Below are 20617 nucleotides of genomic sequence, written 5' to 3'. Positions count from 1 at the left end.
ATGTATTGTCCCTGTGGTTTCTCCTCTTCTTTGTTGAGTGGTTCATCTTCGCAAATACACAATCTCTGTTTCCTGATTGGCTGACGGCACAACTGACGCCCGATTTTGGTGACGACATCACGCCCCTTTCTCCGCCCCGGTTCTCTCCGCTCGTCCTTCCCCCCTGCCCAGCTACACTACCAGGCAGGAGTCCCTGGCAGCGCGGCGCGCAACACAACACAACACAACACAACACACTGACAGCTGCGACTGACTCACAACCGAGGGGGGAAAAGATGGAGCACAGAGACGCCGACTTCAACATAATGTTAGCGACCGACTCATACAAGGTACAGTACGCATGGTGGTTCCAGGTGGAGGGGGGCGGCTAATGGATGAAAACTGATAAAGTCAAGGTGGTTTCATCATTGGTCCCAAGGCCATCATACCGCTCTCTGTGGCCGGTCTCCGTCGGTTCACAGCAGGCCGAATGAGCTGGAGGAAGAGGAGGAGAGCGGCTGAGACGGGGTACCACATCCAGATAGCAAGCATCCCTCCTCGGGATGTCTACCTTGGCCCCAGAACCGCTGCTTATGGCGGAGGCAGCTCTTCACCGGTTTTGCTAGTTTCAGTGATCTCCAGCTAGCTGACTTAGCTAGCGCGCTAGCTCACGGGGAGCGCAGAAGCGAGACAGCGGGTGAATGATATAAAAAAAAAGCTAATATTAGCCACTAGCTAGCAAGTGCTGTGCGGGTAGCCCGGTGCGCTGCACATGGGTAAAGTCACATTCAAGAGCCCAGCCAGGCGCAGTGTTAGCCAGCGTGGAGCTAGCTACCGCTTTCAGGAAATCAAAACCGAAAGTTGAAATGAGCCGCGTGCATTTGCCCCTGTGTGACAGCGCTAACTGAACCCGAGTCCTGCGATGAATTTAGACGCTCGGGGCCTTTAAACGGTGTTTAACAGTTGACTGCGGGCTTGCAATCGTTGCTGTGACGGTAAATATCACAGCGAGGAAGGTTAAAGCACCGTAAGTCCGACTGCTAATTCACATGGTAAACACAGAGAAAATGCACTTGCGGGACTGAGTTATCGCACGTAGGCTGTGTTTGCCGGAGCGGTTGCTATGTCCAGCAGTCATGTTACAGCAGTGATGGTGATGATGGGACAGAGAGAGAGGGGAGGGAGTTAGGGACAACAGCAGAGGTTAAGGTTGTAAGACGTCAAAGATTAAAAACACAAATGTTGTCTGGTGTTAAAAAATAATAGTTAGCATCTGTGAATCCATCATGAGCTTCATAGTAACAGAAAGTAATGTAATCAGGGGCTGTCCCTAACAGTAATACAGTGAAAACAGAGGTTGTACTTCCTGACATCATTTGAATATATTTATTGCAGGGTCGCCAGTATAGAGCAATACTTTATATCTGTAACAGTGCTGTTCATGTATATTATAATGAACCAGTGTTCACTCATGCACTCTTTGATTCCCAGCCAGGCTCTGAGAGTGTGTGAGCTTTTGCTCTTTTCTTTGGTTTTGAAGGCTCATTCGGGTTTCATTTTGATGTTGCTTCAGTTATCTTAGGATGAGTTCAAAATCTGTATGTTCTTGTTAAGACACTTCAGGCTCTGCACACAGTATTGATCGGTCATAGCAGTACGCCGGCTTAATAAGATTAAAGCCTGCTGGATGAGAGGTGCACTTCCCTAACTGAAGGGACATTGCTGGCGTCATTTACTCATAAGTCGTATCCTTGGTTGCAGTTTGTTGTTTTGATCTCTTAGGTAATTCCATCGTAGCCATGGAGGGATCACTTAACAGAAGAATGTGCAAAATATAGATAAAGATAATTAACCTCTGCCTAATCAAAGTAAATCAGATGTCAAGTATTTCCATTGATTGGTTCAATAGAGGCCAGTCACTTATCCTCTCTGGAATGCTTTCATTCTGAATGTATAATAGAAAACAATTCAATATTAAGGGTTAGGGCCCAAGAGAAGAAACAAAGACCAGTTAAATGAAGGTTGAGCCCACACTGATCAAATTTCATGTTGCTTCTTTGTCAGGCAAAGTGTGACAGTGTTGCCCCACAAAGCTGAAGTTACTCTCATTGTCTCTTTGAACAGTCAGTGGACTTGCACAAAGGAGAAACTACACAGTAAGCCAACTAGTCAGTTATGTAAGACCAGTTGTCTTTATACCTGAGCTCTTATGAAATATACCAAATTCACAAATGTCACCACATCTGTGTTTACTGTGGGTTTGCTTGTGCAATGTTGCTTCACTGAAAGCAGCTTGTATCTTTATCTTGAGGGTGCATGACTGTGTTATAACCTCTGTAAAGAGAGCGTGGAGGTAACACAATCAAAGCAACTGACTGACTCTCAGGGCAACCAGGGGCACACACACTTTGTTCACTGGACATAAAAACAAGCTGCACCTGAATGCCTTTGTGTTTAGGTTGAAAAGAAAAGCTCAGCCCCAAAGCCAAGCTTGCCTATTGTCTGGAAACACACACACACATGCACGAGGTTATTGTTGGTGTGCTGTGTTGGATTTGAATTTACTACAGGGTGGAGGTGTACAGCGTGTCATTGTTCACACAGATTGTTAGAGCAACGCCACAACACAACTATGTCGCCATAAGTAACGTGACATTTTTCTGACCCGTTAATCCAGAGAGAATTACAGAGCAAGTAGGCAGAGGTCCAGGGTTTTGTGGGAAAAACATTTTCACAGAGCAGAGCGGCTACAGTCCGGCTGTAGCGAGGGTTGAACCTGTGACATTTAGGTAATAGGATGGTCCCATTAAGCATTTTGCCACACTAGCAGCTGCTGCATGCTTCAGATGTTGTCCTGCTTGGAAAGAGAGGCAGCACCTGAAAATGTCCCGTCCGGTGGCCAAATTAGGATTATTTTGAGTCCAAGTATTTCATTCTTTGCACAAGGGCTTCCACTACTGTCTCATGTTGAAGACACAGTGGTAAATCTTCAAAGAAGAGAAAGAAATAGAATAGAAATAAAACTTTCTAGACTTTCATAGATAGTTGCTGCGTGTTTATCCAAGTAATTTGAGCTATCGTATCACACTCTGATCGAGCTCACCACCGACATGGTTTTACAGTGCAGACAATAGGTTGGAAGTGGTTTAATATTTCAGTTTCACAGATAACATCGTGTCAGCTCAGATCAGAGATTGAACTGAATTTTAAAAAGTAAAACCAGCTTCAGTTCAGGCAAAGTTTGGCTGCATCTAACAGTTACCTTCATCACTGATTAATTTGTTGACTGTTTTCTCTACATGTTTTGTGTAAAGCAATAAAATCAGTCCACTGTCATACATGACAAAAGAAAGCCTCAAATACTAACATTTAAGAAGCAGAAAGTCAGACATTTTTATTTCATTATGAAGACAGTTGATTAATTTTCTGTTTATTGACTACCTGCTGCAGCCTTAAAGTCATAAAAAAAGGCATTTCTAATTTTCAAGCTGACTTGTTTTTAGCAAAAAAAATGTAAAAGCAGTTTTAAAAGCATGTTAGCATTTTTTGGCAGCAGTGTTTCTGGCGACCTGATGAATGGAAAGCCGATATTTGTTCTCTTTTCACTACAAGCAGCTGCTCTCAGATTATTTTACCTATTGATAATGTAAAAATATTAATATGTACAGCTTTAATGACTGATATAAGACTATATGCTGTATGGTTTTTAATTAAATATAGGTATCCATTTTATTAACTGATAGTCTTTGTGTCTATCTTTGATCATAAATTGATCATATCCTTTAATGATAATGATCAGGTGTGGGTGGTGTGTCTTGCAGATTAAACTGATAGCGGGATTGTGATTTTAAAACAGGGTTTGTGTGTATACATCGGAATTTGCGCCAGTGGATGTCTACACACACGTGGTCCGGCCAAGTGTCATGTTGTGTGTCTTGACTCTATTTTGAGTCCTTGAAAGCCCAGAGGAAAGGACAGAGGGGTCAAAGAAACTGAGTAGTTCATTGACATTTATCTCTTCAGTTCTTGGCACAAGGAGCTGATTTGACCCCACCTCATACACAACGCCTGTTTTTCTACATGCTGATCTAACCTTTAGGCTTTTCACAGGTAATCACACCTGTTATTCCAGCGTAACCGTTTACCATTTACAATGGTGAGAATTTACATGTTTTACAAGGTTGTAATTAGATGAAGGATAAGCCTGAGGGAACAGTTTGATTCCTTCATTCTTTTTCTGGAACTGATCCACATATTTTAAGCCACTTTTTATATTGATATTGAAGGCAGATCAGTCTGAAAGTAAATGTCAGACTCCAGACTCGCTGGGGTTCATCATCTCTCCAGCTTTACTTGCCATACTTAAAGAAATAAGCTGTGTTTTGATGCTACAACCTTACCTGGTCTGGTATGACTAGCACCTCATGGTGGCACCTCTGTGCTCCTCTTATACTATTAAGATTTTATTAAGAACATCTGAGAAGGCAAGTTTCAGTCACATACTGCCTGGTCCTCATTTCTTCAGCCTGTTAATGCCATGATAGATGAGTGTAGTGGATACAAGTGGTGCTGTGGTGAGGGTTAAATCCTCAAACGCCCCAGTGTACTCTGTGGAAATCCCTGGACTCATTTGGGATTTAATTGATGGCTGGGTGGCTGCAGCTGATGCTGTTTCTTTTCCCTTTTTGCGAGTGTGTATCTTAAAGGTATAGCCCCTCTCAAACAGTGTTGTCTCTCTGTGTGTGAGAGACTTGCCTGGACATGTCTCAAACAGTTGGCTTGATTTTTAAATGTCAAAGTCTCTGGTATCAGTCAGTTTATAGTAGATTAGAGGATCAGCAGATGCACACACAAAACTGAAGCTGGCATTTCCAGGATAATAACACAGTAGCAGAATAATGGAGAACGTGTCTGTGTGGGGAAAGTCTGACATGCCTCTGCCTGATTGTGATATGTTAGTATTGCCTTATTTGATATGACACAATACATTGATTGATGGATTCTTTGCTCTAATCAATGATAAAAAAAACATAGTGACACTGCTCCTCAAACTTTCTCTAGACTGTGTCTGTTTTATCATCATTACCTTTGCATCCCAAAGCATGCTCCGACATCACACAAAAAAAGGCTTAAGGTGTTTTACCAACCTTTGTGTAGGCTGAATTTGCAGTTGACACTTATTTGTGTTATCAAAAAATAAATAAATGTGGTGTAATCTCAAAAGCATTTCAACATTCATGCAAGATATTTCATCAGTTCCTCAGAAAGTGGGCTTTCTATCCATTGTTGTACAGAACTACATAGCCAGTCCAGTTGCTCCTGTTTTGCAGCACTAAGACCTGGATGACTCAAAACCTACATGTACAGTTCAGCATGAATAATTACACGCTCTAAAGAAAAAATCCTGTTCAGGAAATAGGCCTGACCTTCCACACGTGTGTGTGTGTGTGTAACAAGACCAGAGTGATTCCTCACACAGTGTGTGAGCACATCTATTTGTACCTTATTAAGGAATCATGCATTTTTAAGCCTCCTGACCAGCTAATGAATGAGGCTCATGGTGGACATAAAGAGCTCATTTCCTTTAATACCTCGAGTTAAAGGCCAGTTCAGTGGGAGCCAACGTGATGGTGCTCAGAGTTGTGTGTGAGTGTGTGTGTGTGAGGCTAAGACACTCCTGATCCTGATAAATCTTCACATTGCGTCACCTGGTGTTTGACATTATCTTCGTCTGCTTGTTTATTTAAATGAAGACCAGCTTTTCTAATGTCCTCCGTATGTCCTCTGTCTCCCCAGGTAACACATTACAAACAGTACCCCCCCAACACGAGTAAAGTGTACTCCTACTTCGAGTGCCGCGAGAAGAGGACAGATCCCACCAAAAGCAGAAAAGTCAAATATGACAAAACGGTCTTCTACGGCCTACAGTACATCCTCCACAAATACCTAAAAGGTAAGTCCTGACTCAGATTCCGATTCAAAAAGCGCAACGTTTTGTGCCGTGTAGCCGACTGAGCAAAAGTGCCCTTGAGCAGAACACGGAAGCTCTGACCTCCAACCCAGCAGGAGCTTCATTGGCTGCCAGACTGAATGACTTTGCAGCTGCCGCCTCTGCTACTGGCTCTTTAGGCCGTTTGTGTAAATAAAAATGTGTTTCCAGTCAACTTAACAGATCAAATAGGATAACATTCCTATACATGGGTTACATAACCAAGGCTTTTTTTATTTTATGTATTTATTCTTTTTTACGTTTTCATTTATTTCACCCTCATACTGTGGGAGCTGCACAGCACAACCAACACTCTACTGTTGTCCAGTGAGTTTCAGTTTTCTATCCAATATGTGAAGGTAAAAGTCAACACAACAAGCTTTGTAGAGCCTTTTCTGATTATTTATTGGCCCCTGTGGGAGAAATGTATTTTTTTGCTCCCCCTCTTCTCCTTAGCAAGGTCGGAGTACAGGGTCAGCTGCAGAACAGCATGTGTGGAGCTACTCAAGATTCAGTGCATTGCTCAAGGACACTTCAGCAGGGCAGGTGCTCGCTTTTATTGTGGCCCGCAGCAACAGGCGTTTTTTTTTTTTTTTTTTGCTCGCTTAAAAAACAACAAGGTTACAATGTGCTTCACATTGATTAGGCTGTACAGAGCGTAACACAAAGCCAGCAGGTTCCAGAGAAAAGGCTTACAATGTAGTCTATGCTCTAATTAACTCAAGTTAAGGTGGATCTTTAAGTTAGTTAGTGTAGTCCTGAGGGGCATGAGAGAGAGCAAGAGAGACAGAAAGAGAAGGAGTGGAAAGAGAGAAAGAATGCATCACCCTCCTGTCTGTTAAGAGGATTTCATGGTGCGGGAGCAGAGGTGCGGGGGAGACAAGAGAGCCAGGGAGAACAGAGGGAGAGAAGACAAAAGCACAGCTGCTCTTTCACCGTCTGAGGGAGAAAGGCCAGCTGTCTGCGCAGAGCGTCCCTCGGAGCTCAGTGATTAGGGCCAACTATTAGAGCTGCATCCTCGGTCCTCTGACTTAACCACAACCAAAAGTGTGCAGGTCATGATTCCTACAGGCTGAGTCAGAGAGGGAATTTTAATCCTCTCTGACTGTACTCTGGTCAAAGGACTGGTGCAGCGGAGAACGTGAACAATATTTTCTCAGATAATGGAAGAATCATAGTGAAAGCAGAACTTCTGTTTTTCCAAAACCAAAATATCAGATAAACAAAGAACTGGTTTAGTCCTGAGCTAGCGGGTAGTCATGCCTTCCTGTGAGCACTTATCATGGAAACAGGTTGATAAATGTAAAAAACAGTCCTACCACCAGGCTGTTAGCTTAGCTTAGAGTGAAACCGCCAGCCTGGCTACCAGCACCGCTTCCATTTGAACACATTTTCCTTGTGGTTTCTTGTGCACAATGATTTCCATGATCTAGAACCTAGCCAAACTTGAAATGAAACAAGGAGTGTGTGTGTGTGTTTTAAGACAAAGACGCCTTGTCAGCATGCACAGGATGCTTCTAATTTAATTATGACAGTGGACAGAAGGGTCACATTCCAGCGCCTTCTCTCTGTCTGTGTGCATTTCCCTAACATCTCTCTCTCTGTACCTTCATGTCCTTCTGCTTTCTTCTCCCTTCCCCTCGTTCCCCAACTCCTCCCTTTCCTCCTCTTCCTCCTTCCTCCTCTGCAGGAAAAGTTGTGACTCCAGAGAAGATCCAGGAGGCAAAGGAAGTATACAGAGAACACTTCCAGGATGACGTTTTTAACGAGAAGGGCTGGACTTACATATTGGAGGTAAGACAAAATGATTTTTATTTTTTCCAGTGTGATGCTCTATAGTTATCCATATCTCTGAGTAGATTCCATGAGGGTTTCAGAGCCTGTTTCCAGGAACGTGTTTACTGGGATGAAGCTGGAAATTGGAGGTGTGCAGGTGTACATACTGTATACACAGGGGCTAGTACACACTAATGTTTGCACATGAAACATCCTGAAGGCCATGTCTGTATTATCACAGAGGCTAACACACATAGTGCACATAGAACAAGCTTGTAATCTGATTACTGGCAGACTGAATTTGGCGCTAGCATTTTTTGATCATAGAAAGTCACATGCAGTAGAAGAGTGGGGCCAAAATAAACATAGGTGTGTACATTCTTCTTGAAATATATCAGAGAAGGGCTCGACTGTTGAGATTCATGTCAGATTCAGTAAGTAGAAATGAATCACAGTCAATTTATGTATCTAAGAAAGTGTTCAGGCAGTGTTTCTGATTATTTAGAGGCACTGTTTCAGCACCTTGGAGAGAGCACAGCACTCTGTACTGACAAAGAATTTTCTCGAGTGAGAAGTGTTGATAAAGCTTTATTTATATTTCAGTTTTCCCTTTGTCATCTCTTATCACACTGCTTCATCAGCTCTCAATCTGTCAGCCTTAAAGAGGAAGCTGTGAAACTGTGAATCAGATTGTAATTCAGATATTCTGTGTATGCGCATCTTTTGTTTTTGCAGAAATACAATGGACACCTGCCCATTGAAATCAAGGCCGTGCCAGAGGGGAGTGTCATTCCTCGAGGCAACGTTTTGTTCACAGTGGAGAGCACAGACCCTGAATGCTACTGGCTCACCAACTGGGTGGAGGTGAGTTTGTTTTGTTTGTTGTCTGGGCCCAGAATGAGACAAGATGCAAGTGTATTCTTCTTTTACGGTCCCTTGAGGGTCACTGGCTTTTTTGAGTGTAATTTGTAATAGAAAGCCTGTGCTACAAACAAGGGGCATGGAGTTTGCATTGAAAGATGGTGTGCTTGCATTGTGGGAAATGTAGGAGTCTCCAAACTTTATAGATGTGCAGTGCTGGATTGCTGAATTATTTCTTTATTGGAATCAGTCTCCACTTACGGATTAGCTTCATTCATCAAGTTAAAAGTGGCTGTAAATTTCTCACCCTTGTACCTTTTTATAACGGCTCAAATTTTAATGTGCTTCTCCTATTGCTACTGAAGCAATATTGCTAAGCTTATCAATAGGATTTAATGGTTGGGTTTATTTGACGATTGATTAAAGCCAAAATATATGAGCAACATTTATACCCTTTTTATTGCGTTGGAGAGTTAACAGTTTTATAAAAGCCATAAACTATTTGGCTTGGCAGCAGGCCCAGCAACACCTCTTATATCTCCTTAAGTCTCACTGAATTACTGCTTAGAGATGTGCTGTCACCGCAGCAGAGCGATTCATACAGGTCGGCTGAAAAGATCAGAGAGTCAGATGTTAGAACAACCCTCGTGTGGTGTTTTTTGAAGTCAACAAAATACTTCTAAGTCCTAAATCTTCCAATGTTCTGTTCCCCGAGGCATCACATCTCTGAGATCAATGTAGACGCAGTAAAGAATGTTGATCAGCTTTATTCACTTTGCATTTTAAATTACTTTAAGACTGGAAGGGTGATTAGGTTCACCTGTGCAGGATTAAACTCCAAGCCTTCTGTCTTTTCTGACAGTAGCTGCTTTGCTGTAGTTTTTTTTTTTCTTTAATTTGCATAAAAACCACAGTGTAAAAACATGCATTTGTTGTTTTATTGGAGGTTATATACTGAACAACATCTTGGCCTGGACCGGAAACTTTTTCTCCGCTGGTTGCCAAGCAACTGCTTTGAGAGAATTGTTGTTTTTACTCCTTTGTTTCTGTGTGAATTAAACAAGATGTAATGTGTTGATTAGCGAGCATTAGAAGTGCTGGCAGGTGGATTTTATGACCTTTGGACAGAGTCAGGCTAGCTGTTTCCCCCTGTTTCCAGTCTCTGTGCTAAGCTAAGCTAACCAGCTGCTGGCTCCAGTTTTCTGCACAGACATGAAAGAGGAATCAATCATCTCATCTAACTCTTGCCAAGAAAGCAAATTACTGTATTTCAAATCGTTAGTCATTATCAGATGACATGAGTGAACACAAACACCTCAGTGCACATTTAAAAGACACAAACATTCAGGTCAAGGAGGTTTTTTGTCGTTTGAAGCAAACTCTCCAGCCTCCAGCACTGCTTTTATTACACTGAGCTAATGCAGTGTGTGCCTCCTTCCTGAGATCAGGAACATCTCATGGACTTAATGCTGCATGAACAGACTGTCTGCAGTGACTTGGCAGAACTAAATTCATTTACCATGAGCAGTAACTGCTCTCTTTGACTCGTGCTTTCTCATGCTCTCCCTTTCACTGTGCTCAGAAGTATCCTGTTAAACAGATTCTTAACGCAGTGACTTCTAAGAATATGATTGAACAGAAACAATGCTTTTTATTCATCTCTATCCATTCATGCAGAAAAGAGCTATAATGTGCAGTGACACAATTAGAAATGACCCTAATGCTTTGATCACATTTGGATCGATCTTTTGATGCATGTACACTCAGCTCTAAAGGCAGATGCACCAACAACATGAAGGACTGCTTGGACAGAGGTCACCCACAGCCAAGAGCACCGTGACAGCATGCACACAGACACACGCACGCTGTCCTGATAAATTTGGATACACCACACACACACACACCTAGTCAGTCTCCACAGCTGATATAAATACATCCATGAACACACACACACACACACACGCGTGCGCGCACTCACAGTCATTCTTCATGGCTGATGTAAAATTAGCTGTAGCTTTCAGCCTGGTGTCCTTGGGCTGCGTCATAAGGTCAAACACTGTTTCTCTCTCTCCCTCACGCCGCTCTCCCCTTTCTCTTTCTTTTTTTTTTTTTTTACATGTCTTCTCTTTGTCCCATCATGCTCTCCTTTACCACATCTCTTGCTTCTTTTTTTTTTCTTTTGCTTCTGTTTCCACCACCTTCCTCCTTCTTATCCCTCTCTGTTGCTCCTTATCTCCCTCCATTTTGTTCTGGGACGTTGACCGAGAAGTTATGCAGGCACGCGAGTGTGTTTGTGTGTGCTTGATTGTGTGTGTGTGTGTGCATTCCTCATGAGTGTTGTAACTGTCCTTTCTGCCCCATTTTACCGTACACATCACCCCTCCCAAACTGTCATATGATGATCACACATTGTATTTTAAATGATAGAAATGTGATGATCATTTTAGACTTAAGGCAGAATTTAGGTGAACACAAAAAACACAATTCAAGTTTTATATTTGTTTTATATTTGAGTAAATTAGGCACATCTATCTACTTTGTCATATTATAGTGTAATATTACATGTTAAATATCACATACAGATTACTCATGAAAAGATCAACATGCAGATAAGACAGGGGGTGCATGACCTTGTGCCTGTATGTGTGTGCATGTGTGGCCTTGCTGTGGCAGTCACATGAGTCCATATTATGGTTTAGATTATGATGCGTCTAAGGAGGCATGTGACCTGCTCAGGGTTACAGGGTGAAAACACACACTGCATAGTATTCGTAGGGCAAAGTCAAGTGACGAATCAGAGCTGGAGGATGTGAAGGCGGCGGCGTGGTTATACATCCTGGTGTTTGGAATTTTTGTCATGCTTAATCTGCTGTTAATGAGGTTTAACACACAGAGACTTGTTATACACACACACACACACAGCTTTGTATGTGTTGTATGAGTGTGAAATACGTGGCATCAGCTTTATCGAGTAGTATGACCCAGTGGTCACCATATTAGAGTTCTCTTTTTTGGTTGAATGTTGAATTGTGAAAATGAATGTAGTGCCTTTGCTTAGAAAGTGGTATGGACAAAAAACCTGGACCACCACAGATACACACACACACACACACACACACACACTGAACGCTTCAGATTGTAGAAAGTGTCTATTCATTAAATTTCCCAGGTGGTGGTGAATACAGATAAGCCACTTGTTTTCATATTAAAATCTATGACTCTGGCCCAGAGTTGACTTGTGGCATAGAGGAATGTACTTTTCCCAGAGTTGGTCTTGTGTGAATGAGCAGCCCGCTTTGATCCCTCTGAGCCTGTTAGTTTAGGGTTTTAGTGCTGGTTGAATTCTGGGAAAGCGGGGCAGTTGGAATGGACGTTCACTGGTCAGTTCAGTGCTGGGAAAAAAACGTTTTTTTTAAAACTTACATTAAAAGTGTTTGTTTAAAGAGACTTTCTTTCTCCTTCCATCAGACCATCCTGGTCCAGATCTGGTATCCCATCACTGTGGCGACCAACTCCAGAGAGCAGAAGAAGATCCTCGCTAAGTACCTCTTAGAGACTTCTGGGAACCTGGAGGGACTAGAGTATAAACTACATGACTTTGGTTACAGGGGCGTCTCATCACAAGAGGTATACTTACATATACAAAGTAGTAGATATTGTTAAGGTTCCCTTTTTTTCTTTCCCTTACAACAAATCACATGTTATTAATAAAAACTAAGAAAAAAGTTAAGAGGACTTTGAGTTGGGATTTTATTTTGAAATAAACCACAGCCAGTCTTTAGTAATGTACAGAATAACATAAAACAAAATGGCATGTAAAATGCATAATGGGACATCTCTGCCTTTTATCTCCCATAACCCCTCTCTGTCCTGTTTGCAGACTGCAGGCATCGGGGCCTCTGCCCATCTGGTCAACTTCAAGGGCACAGACACAGTTGCAGGCATCGGAGTCATTAAGAAGTACTACGGCACCAAGGACCCTGTGCCAGGCTTCTCAGTGCCTGCTGCAGAACACAGGTAGACACACACACACACACACACGTGCTTTTCTCAAGGTTGTGTTTGTTTAATGTGGCTTATTGAAGCCTGGTCTCTGCTAAGAGGCACAGTATCTCCTTGTGTAGCTCACTTTTCTTTGCTGTAAAGTGTTTCCTGGCTTTTACAGAAGATGAAGTGGCACCCTTTTCTGTCAGATGTAGGGCAGTAGTTCTCCACCCACTTTAATTATTACACCAGTCGAATAAGAACTCCCAAGTAAAGATGGGTGCCCGCCAGTGCGCTCATCACTCCTCTTAAGGGTTATACAAGGTCCTCAGAAACTTTAAGTGTAACATTTATCCCCCAGAGGCTGCTGAATTCCTGTGCACAACGTTAATTATGAGCACAGGCCACGCATTCACATATTCCCAGAAAGCACCCGGGTGCAGCAGGCACATCTCGGCTCTTCTCATCTCCAGCGTTGCCTCTGGTGTGATAGTCCAAATGTTGGCCAAGAGCCAGGTCTGAAAGCAAACGTTTTTTCATCCAGAAGCCAAATTGATTTTCAAAACAGAAAACTTGCTTCAAATAATGGTTGGTTATCTGCCAAAGCTGTTGATGGAGGGATTTTATCAGCCAGAGTGAGAATGAACCCAGCACACGGCCGAGGTTGGTGTTAATTTGCTACTCTGATTAGAGCTTGGTCACCCTCACACTCATTATCTGGTTCATCAAATCTCGGTTTGTGATTGGAGCTGTGATTGGCTGGAGGTGAGGGTTTTGATTGGCTGCTGGCCTGTCGCACATATCTCTCCCATGTCTCTGGTGTTTTATGGCACTGATCCATTTATCCTGCACACACACACACACACACACACACACACACACACACACACACACACACACACTGAGTCGCCTCTTCCTCGCCACCAGGGCACTTACTGCTGCTCCAGTGCACCCTTCTTTCCCGCACCAGTGCATTATGGGATGGTGGCAGTAGTTGCCACAGTAACCGTTATGTAATGCCCCCCCCCCTCTCCCCCTAAAATCGGTTTGGTTTCCACGTCAAGAGGGAGGAGTCACAGTGAAATTCCACTTTGATTTTCATTTACAAGGAGGGGGAAGGAAAGGGTGATCTGAGAGGTGTGTCACCCTCAGAGATGAAAATGTTTGAGCGCTCTACACTTTCAATTTCACAGAAATGCCCTCTGAAGAAAAAAGAAAACATGTAAAAATGGATGCACAGAAAATTTAATTAAAAATACGCATTTTACAGACAAATAAATGATCAAATCTGCCACCTCTGTCTCCATCAGCCATTTGTGTCACACTGTACTCTGATATGCAGGATACCATCTGTCTGAGTTTGTTTTAATTCTGTCCAGCTCGGTGGGTTTCACTGCATCTACGTTACCAACAGGTTACACAGGCACTACCTCTTTAGTAGAGGCAAAATTCCAGGTAACTTCACAGCATTAGGATGGTGAGTCACAACCGAACTGAAACTATGATCAGGACCAGATTTACCAGGGTTGACATGGGAAAAGTGTGGGTGAGTTTTCTCTTATCATCCTTTATTAGTCCCACAATGGGGAAATTTACAAGGTAGTAAGATAGTAAACAAGGTAGTCATCCTAAACAAGGTAATGTTGAGCAAACCTGGCACAAGACCCAGTTCTTATCGCTACAGTTTACCTCACCTGACAGTGACAGTTGAGTGTAGAGTGCAGGTGTCCATATTGTGGCCACAGCCTGGCGACCTGCATGTTTTCATTAGCTGTGTATTTCATTTCACAGCACAAACACCACCCTGCTCAGCCGCACATATTCAGATGCATAAAACATGATGCCACTTATCAGCAGTACACATCTTTCAACTAATCTTTAAACTACGTAACCAGAAAGATTAGTAAAAATAATATGTCCTTTACCAATATTAGTGGATTAATCAACTAATCTTCTCAGCTCTACAGAGGAGGAATTCTATTATTTACATGTCATTTAATTTGTATACGTCTGAGTTGATGCAAGTAAACCTATTTAAATCATTGCCAGAGAAATAAGGTCTGGCTCATGCCTGGTTTCATTCAAGACTAAATCCTGGAGTGCACTGCCCCCCTCTGGACGATCTGTGGCATTACTGTTTGATCAAAGTCTTGTGACTTGTCTTTATTTTTGAGAGAACGTTTTACTTTAACCTGCCTTTCCCACTGTTCAGAGTCTTCCTTTCAAACAGATACCTAATAAGACTTTCCTGCTTCTTGCAGTGTTTTTGCTCACTTTACCTTTGTTCACCTCACTTTTTTTTTAACTCTGTTATTTTGTTGTACGTCTGCGGATCCTCTCGAGGAAACTGCTGAACCTTTCACTCGTTCCCCTTCTGTGTTTGGTTTGAATGATGGGAAGCAGTCAATTAGAAGGCACAACAAAGCTGGTATTATAGAGCGAAAAATAATCATTTCTCTGCTGCTCTCTCTGCAGTACCATCACAGCGTGGGGCAAGGACCATGAAAAAGACGCCTTTGAGCACATCATCAAGCAGTTTCCCAGCGTGCCCGTATCCATAGTCAGCGACAGCTACGACATCTACAACGCCTGCGAGAAGATCTGGGGAGAAGACCTACGGGGGCTGATAGAGAAGCGCAGTGCAGATGCTCCGCTGGTCGTCCGACCGGACTCAGGAAACCCACTCGATACGGTTTTGAAGGTGAGCTCAGGTGGCCAGCTCTGCCTTTTAACTAGCATCTTAAGACGAGCCAGGAGACTGACCTTGTCTGTACCACCTTCCTGTTCCTTTCTTCTTGTACTTCTGTCAGGTTTTGGAGATCCTGGGTAAGAAGTTTTCTCCAGAGGAGAACTCGAAAGGCTTTAAAGTTCTCCCTCCTTACATCAGAGTCATACAAGGAGACGGAGTTGACATCAACACACTGCAAGAGGTAGAGACACACAAACAATTAGTTCCATCTGTCTCCAGACGGTAAAAAGTTTGAAGCAACTTGAAGTGAATTTTAATGTCTGATTTTTTTTACCACAGATTGTGGAAGGTATGAAGGAACACAGGTGGTCCATTGAGAACATTGCCTTTGGTTCTGGAGGGGCACTGCTGCAGAAACTGACCAGAGATCTGCTCAACTGTTCTTTCAAATGCAGCTATGTGGTCACTAATGGACTGGGGGTGAGGACTGATGCACTTACGTTGAAGCTTTTATGTTTCACTGACAGAAAAATAATCAACAGCTGTGGTAATGTGTGGAAATGATTTGAAACTCTCCCTCTGTTTAAATGTAATATTGTTTTCTGTGCTGTGAGAAAAGGTGAATGTGTTCAAGGACCCAGTGGCAGACCCCAACAAGAGGTCAAAGAAAGGTCGCCTGTCTCTGCACCGGACGCAGAGCGGAGACTTTGTCACCCTGGAGGAGGGCAAGGGCGACCTGGAGGAGTATGGCGTGGTGAGTTCAAGAGCCCAGCAGACACTTAGGTACACATAAATGCTTTTGAGCCCAGCACATTTTTCACACCTTCACATTTTTCTCTTTCTCCAGGACCTGTTGCACACAGTCTTTCAGAACGGGAAGATTGTGAAGACATATACATTTGATGAAGTCAGAGACAATGCTAAGCTCAAAGAGAGTGAGCTTGAAGAGCTGCTGCACTGAGCACAGCACTACTAAGTCCCCCCCCCCCCCCCCCCCCTAAAAACCCACCTCCCTAAACCCTAAAACAGCCCCTCCTCCCCTTCAACTCTTCACCTTTTGGCCTCCGACGTCGCCCCAGTAAATGGAGGTAGCGTGCACTACTAATAGACCCCACTCCCAAAGCCTGAGAGCCCCCTCTGAAACGTTCCTAAAAACCTGAGATGCCCCTGAAAATTTGCCAGAACTTCACCATCAGTTCCCAAAATGCTGTTGGTTGGTTCTCCACCGGAGGGAGGAGGGGGGAGAGAGAGGTACAGTAAGCGACAGGAATGGCGTAGAGGGAGGGAATTTGCGATTATGATGATAAACCGTGAGTTCACATCCCCGTGCTGCTGCTGCCCCAAAAATTGCCCCCCGGTCTGCTGCACTGATAGGCTGTACATGTTGCAGATGTAAAGATTAATGAGCGGCTGCTGATGACGAGGCGTCGTGTCGGCAGACTTTTCCATAGCCGACACGAGCCGAGCCGAGGAGATGTAGGATTGTAGGGTTTTTCGAATGAGCTCCCGGCAGCTGCATGAGGAGTGAACACATGGTGAGTCAAAGTGAGAACGATCATGACAGAGTGAGAAATATGAAGCCACACCCACACCAATGACCGTGCCCCGTGTATCGTGTACAGAACTGTTTAGAAAAAAATCCATGTCTGAATCTACTTAGCTTTGTCTTTTATGTGAAGGAAGCAAAGGATGATCATGGTATATAACGGTGCACCTGTAACACTGACTCAATCATGAACAGGTTGATTATGGATGAAGGAGTTCATTTCTCCCACTTTTTTTTTTTGTTTTTAATCAGTAGTTATAAAAGGCCAATGTCTATCAAGTGCTACATGAGTAATATGTACTCTTACTCCACAAAATAAAATGTTATTGGTGCATCTCTATAAATGATCATCTGTTGCCACAGCATGTTCACATCATGAAGGCTCAATCCACAATCTGATTACGCCACAAAAAGAAGTTGTGTTTTTAATGTTTTCTTGAATTTCAGGTAAGTTTGTTTACATGTGTGTAATCACCCAGTTAAATTGCTCCAGCATTTTTGAAAGTTAATAGACAGCTTCAGTGTTGTTAGTGTCCTGCAGAATCCCCCAAAACTTCACAAAACCAAGCAGATGAGATTCGATTTTTTCCGATTGAAGAGTGGAACGTTTCGGATTGGGCCTTAATGATGGTGAACGCCCATAAAGCCAGTCTTTGCTGTCTAAGACCAAGAGCTGATGTTAAAAAAAAAAAGAAATACATTGCAGAACTTGTCTTCACTGGAATGAAGAGGATTTAACTTTGTGCTTATGAAAGGTTACATATGTGGCTCCTGGGATGTAATGTGTATTAAATGTTGGTTCTGATGTGTGTGTGTGTGTGTGTGTGTGTGTGCGATTGGATCCGTATGTGTGTGCGTGTGTGCGCATACTTTCTTCCTTTAAAGGATTATGTCGTATTCCTTTATGCAAATTAACTTGTTGAATCGGGGGAATAGAGAAAACGTTTCCTTTTACTTTGCTGGCCTTTTATTCTGAAAGGAAACGCAGTGTTGTGACAAACAGGCAATGATACACTAGTGAGTGTGTTTTTTTGTTTTTCGTTTTCTTCTTCCTTTGGGCAGTGTAAACATAACCAGAGGCAGAAAAGCGAGGCTCTGGAATATTTTCTGACAGCAGCATGTACCAGCTGTGCTCTGGCACAAAAAGATAATATCACTGCCTTAACTCATGAAAAGCAGAACCAGAAGAAACAGATGTTACTGGAAAAGTGCAGATGTGCACAGTGATGGCACTTTGCACTCCTGTTTGGATTCAGGCCCTGCTCGCTAACGCCTTTCAGAGTTCACTATCTTCCCATTCGAGCGTCACTCCTGTTCGCAGGTGTGTTCAGTCACATTGCTGAGTTGACCTTTTTCAGAGTGAAGGGATTTTTCTGTTGCAGAGCTTGGAAGGAGTAAAGCAGAGGAAGGAGTTGGTGACATCACAAGAAACATTTCTTTAGGCCAAAGGCAAAATATTATGATGGAAATGTTCGAGCCGAGCAGCAGGGGTCAAGTTTTGGCTAAATAAAAAGACAACCAGTAACGCAACACCTTTGGCTTTAGGGATGGTAATGGTCGGTCCACGACTTTGGTCCAGGCTGGAATATATCAACAGCTATATTCATGTTTCACAGAGGATGAACCATACTGATTCTTCATCGACCTCCTCCAGGAGGTTTTAGCTTTGAGTGACACTTGACTTTGCATCTAGCGCCATCATCAGGTCAAAATTTGAACTTGTCTAAGACTCTGGTTTATGACCAAATACTTAAAATACTAATGACATTCCCATCTGCCTCGGCCATACTCTTGTTTAGTGCTAATTAGCAAATATTAGCATGCTAACACACCACAATAAGAGGTTATACCTGCTAAATATCAGCATGTTAGCATGCTGGCATTAGCATTTAGGTCAAAGGACACCTGCACAGTGCAGCTACTATAGTCATATACTGTTACTTCTTTAATACTCCAAGTAAAGTTTATTGTGTGTGTGCACGCTCTTCTCAAACATTCTGCTGCTTCACATTCATAGCCTCACACATTCTCACCTGGGAGCAGCCCACTGCTATCACAGACCGCTACGTGTTTGCCACTGAGCAGCTTCACTGCAGCTATTAGAGCCTCACTGACCTCATTCACTCTCCCCATGGACGCTAACCCCTGCTAGCTTTCTGTGATTTTCAGTTTAGACCTTGAAGAAACCTGTGATGCCACCGACTCCCACCTCTCGCCGCCGGCTCCAAACAGCCTGCTCAAACTCAAACTCAAACAAGCTGGTAAAACCCCACGGCTGCTGAAACATGTCACAGCGTTTTCTCTTTCTTTTCCTTCTGTTCTTGCAACCGTCACTACTGTTACCTGTCACCTGTATCATGTGTTATCCCATTGTTCTGGAGTAATGACACAGTTCTCCCTTTTCTTTTCCAATTATGGGGTGCATTTTAGTAAAATTTTGATTTTACTATTTTGATACTGTCTCGGTTCTTACCTCAGAGAAATATTATTTTGTATGACAAAGGAGAAAAAAATGCCAGGAATATTGCAGTAAATATCCTTATCTACTAACGATGCGGCCATACTGCCTTCTCACTTGTACATACAACAGCTAGTTTGACTTAAAAGCAGAGAGGGCAGGTTAGGGGAGACGACCACACCAGATTATATTATTATTATTATTATTATTATTATTTTTGTCAGAACGACCATTTTTGTACCAACAGAAGAAAATCCAAAACTGCTTGATTGAACTGGCAGTGTGACTGTTTTTTTTTCTTTTTGTGACTGTCAAGCTTTTAGCTTCTGTTTGTCTGTGTGTGTGTGTGTGTGTGTGTGTGTGTGTGTGTGTGTAGTCCTGTGTGAATGCCTTGTTGCAATGGATGAACACGTGTTTGTGAATACTTTTTTTTTTCTTTGTTGTTGTTGTTTTACTTGTATGTATATGGTGGTTGTCCCAAAATTCTCTCCCAACACAACTGATATTTTAACTAACATAACTTCCTATATTGTCAACAATACACTGATTAAAGATGCCACCCTGTCAGTTTGAAACGGTTGATTTATTATTCCAACTTTTGTATAGGATTGACTCAAAATACTATGTTACTTGTCCAGTATTTCCCTTTTCAGTTATACAGAGTAAACTTCCAATGCTGGGTTTTCTAAAAGCCCAGTTTTGCCAGTTTTTCTTGGAGCTTGGGTTGTGAAGAAAAATGGCAAAATAAAACACAATTACTCTTTATTTTATGGGTCTGTTATTTCCTAATAATGCCCCTGGAAGTTTCCTGGAAGGAACTAATATTTATAGAGGGAATAGGAACTTCCTTGAAGATCTGCTCTACTTAAACCTGAGGAAATAATGGTTCTTTAAGAATTTATTATTAGAAATGTGCTTGTCTGTAGGCACATTTCACCGTGCACCGACTCAGAGACTCTCTAGATTCAGCTGCCAGTGACCTGAAACAAATTAATTGGAAGTGCACTGATTTAAAGCTGCAGCTATTTTCCCCATGATTAGTACCAAATTACATCTTTCCAGGAAACTTCTTGTAAATTATTCTGCAGTTATGAACCTGTAGAATAATGTGTGAGAAATGTCTGAAAACTCCCAGAAAGCCTATTAAGAAGATGCAGGTTGTTAAAATGTAATGAAAACACAACAGAGCTGCATTCAGACAATCAGCAGCTTCTATCCTTACGTTGTATCTCTGTCCTCTCGGTGCTGGTTTGCTTTTGTTGCAACACATCCTGGACTTTCCCCATCGGTCAAATCTCAGTTCTGTCCCACGCTAACACTTTAAGTTAGTAGTAG

The 20617-nt window shown here is 42.7% G+C and overlaps 1 protein-coding gene across 1 annotated transcript; it reads left to right on the top strand.

Annotated features, from left to right (window-relative positions):
* The first annotated feature begins 131 nt into the window (after positions 1–131).
* nampt1 (nicotinamide phosphoribosyltransferase 1) lies at positions 132–20047 on the top strand. Its single transcript, XM_018685153.2, has 11 exons — positions 132–329; positions 5776–5932; positions 7659–7762; positions 8480–8608; positions 12074–12232; positions 12486–12622; positions 15065–15290; positions 15400–15519; positions 15618–15758; positions 15898–16032; positions 16126–20047. Exons 1-11 carry the CDS (start codon positions 276–278, stop codon positions 16237–16239), a joined length of 1476 nt encoding a protein of 491 aa, XP_018540669.1. The 5' UTR covers positions 132–275; the 3' UTR covers positions 16240–20047.
* Positions 20048–20617: the final 570 nt, after the last annotated feature.

Source organism: Lates calcarifer, linkage group LG18, assembly GCF_001640805.2.
Source record: "Lates calcarifer isolate ASB-BC8 linkage group LG18, TLL_Latcal_v3, whole genome shotgun sequence".
Classification (NCBI taxonomy): Eukaryota; Metazoa; Chordata; class Actinopteri; family Centropomidae; genus Lates; species Lates calcarifer.
This window is presented reverse-complemented; position numbering and strand designations above follow the sequence as displayed.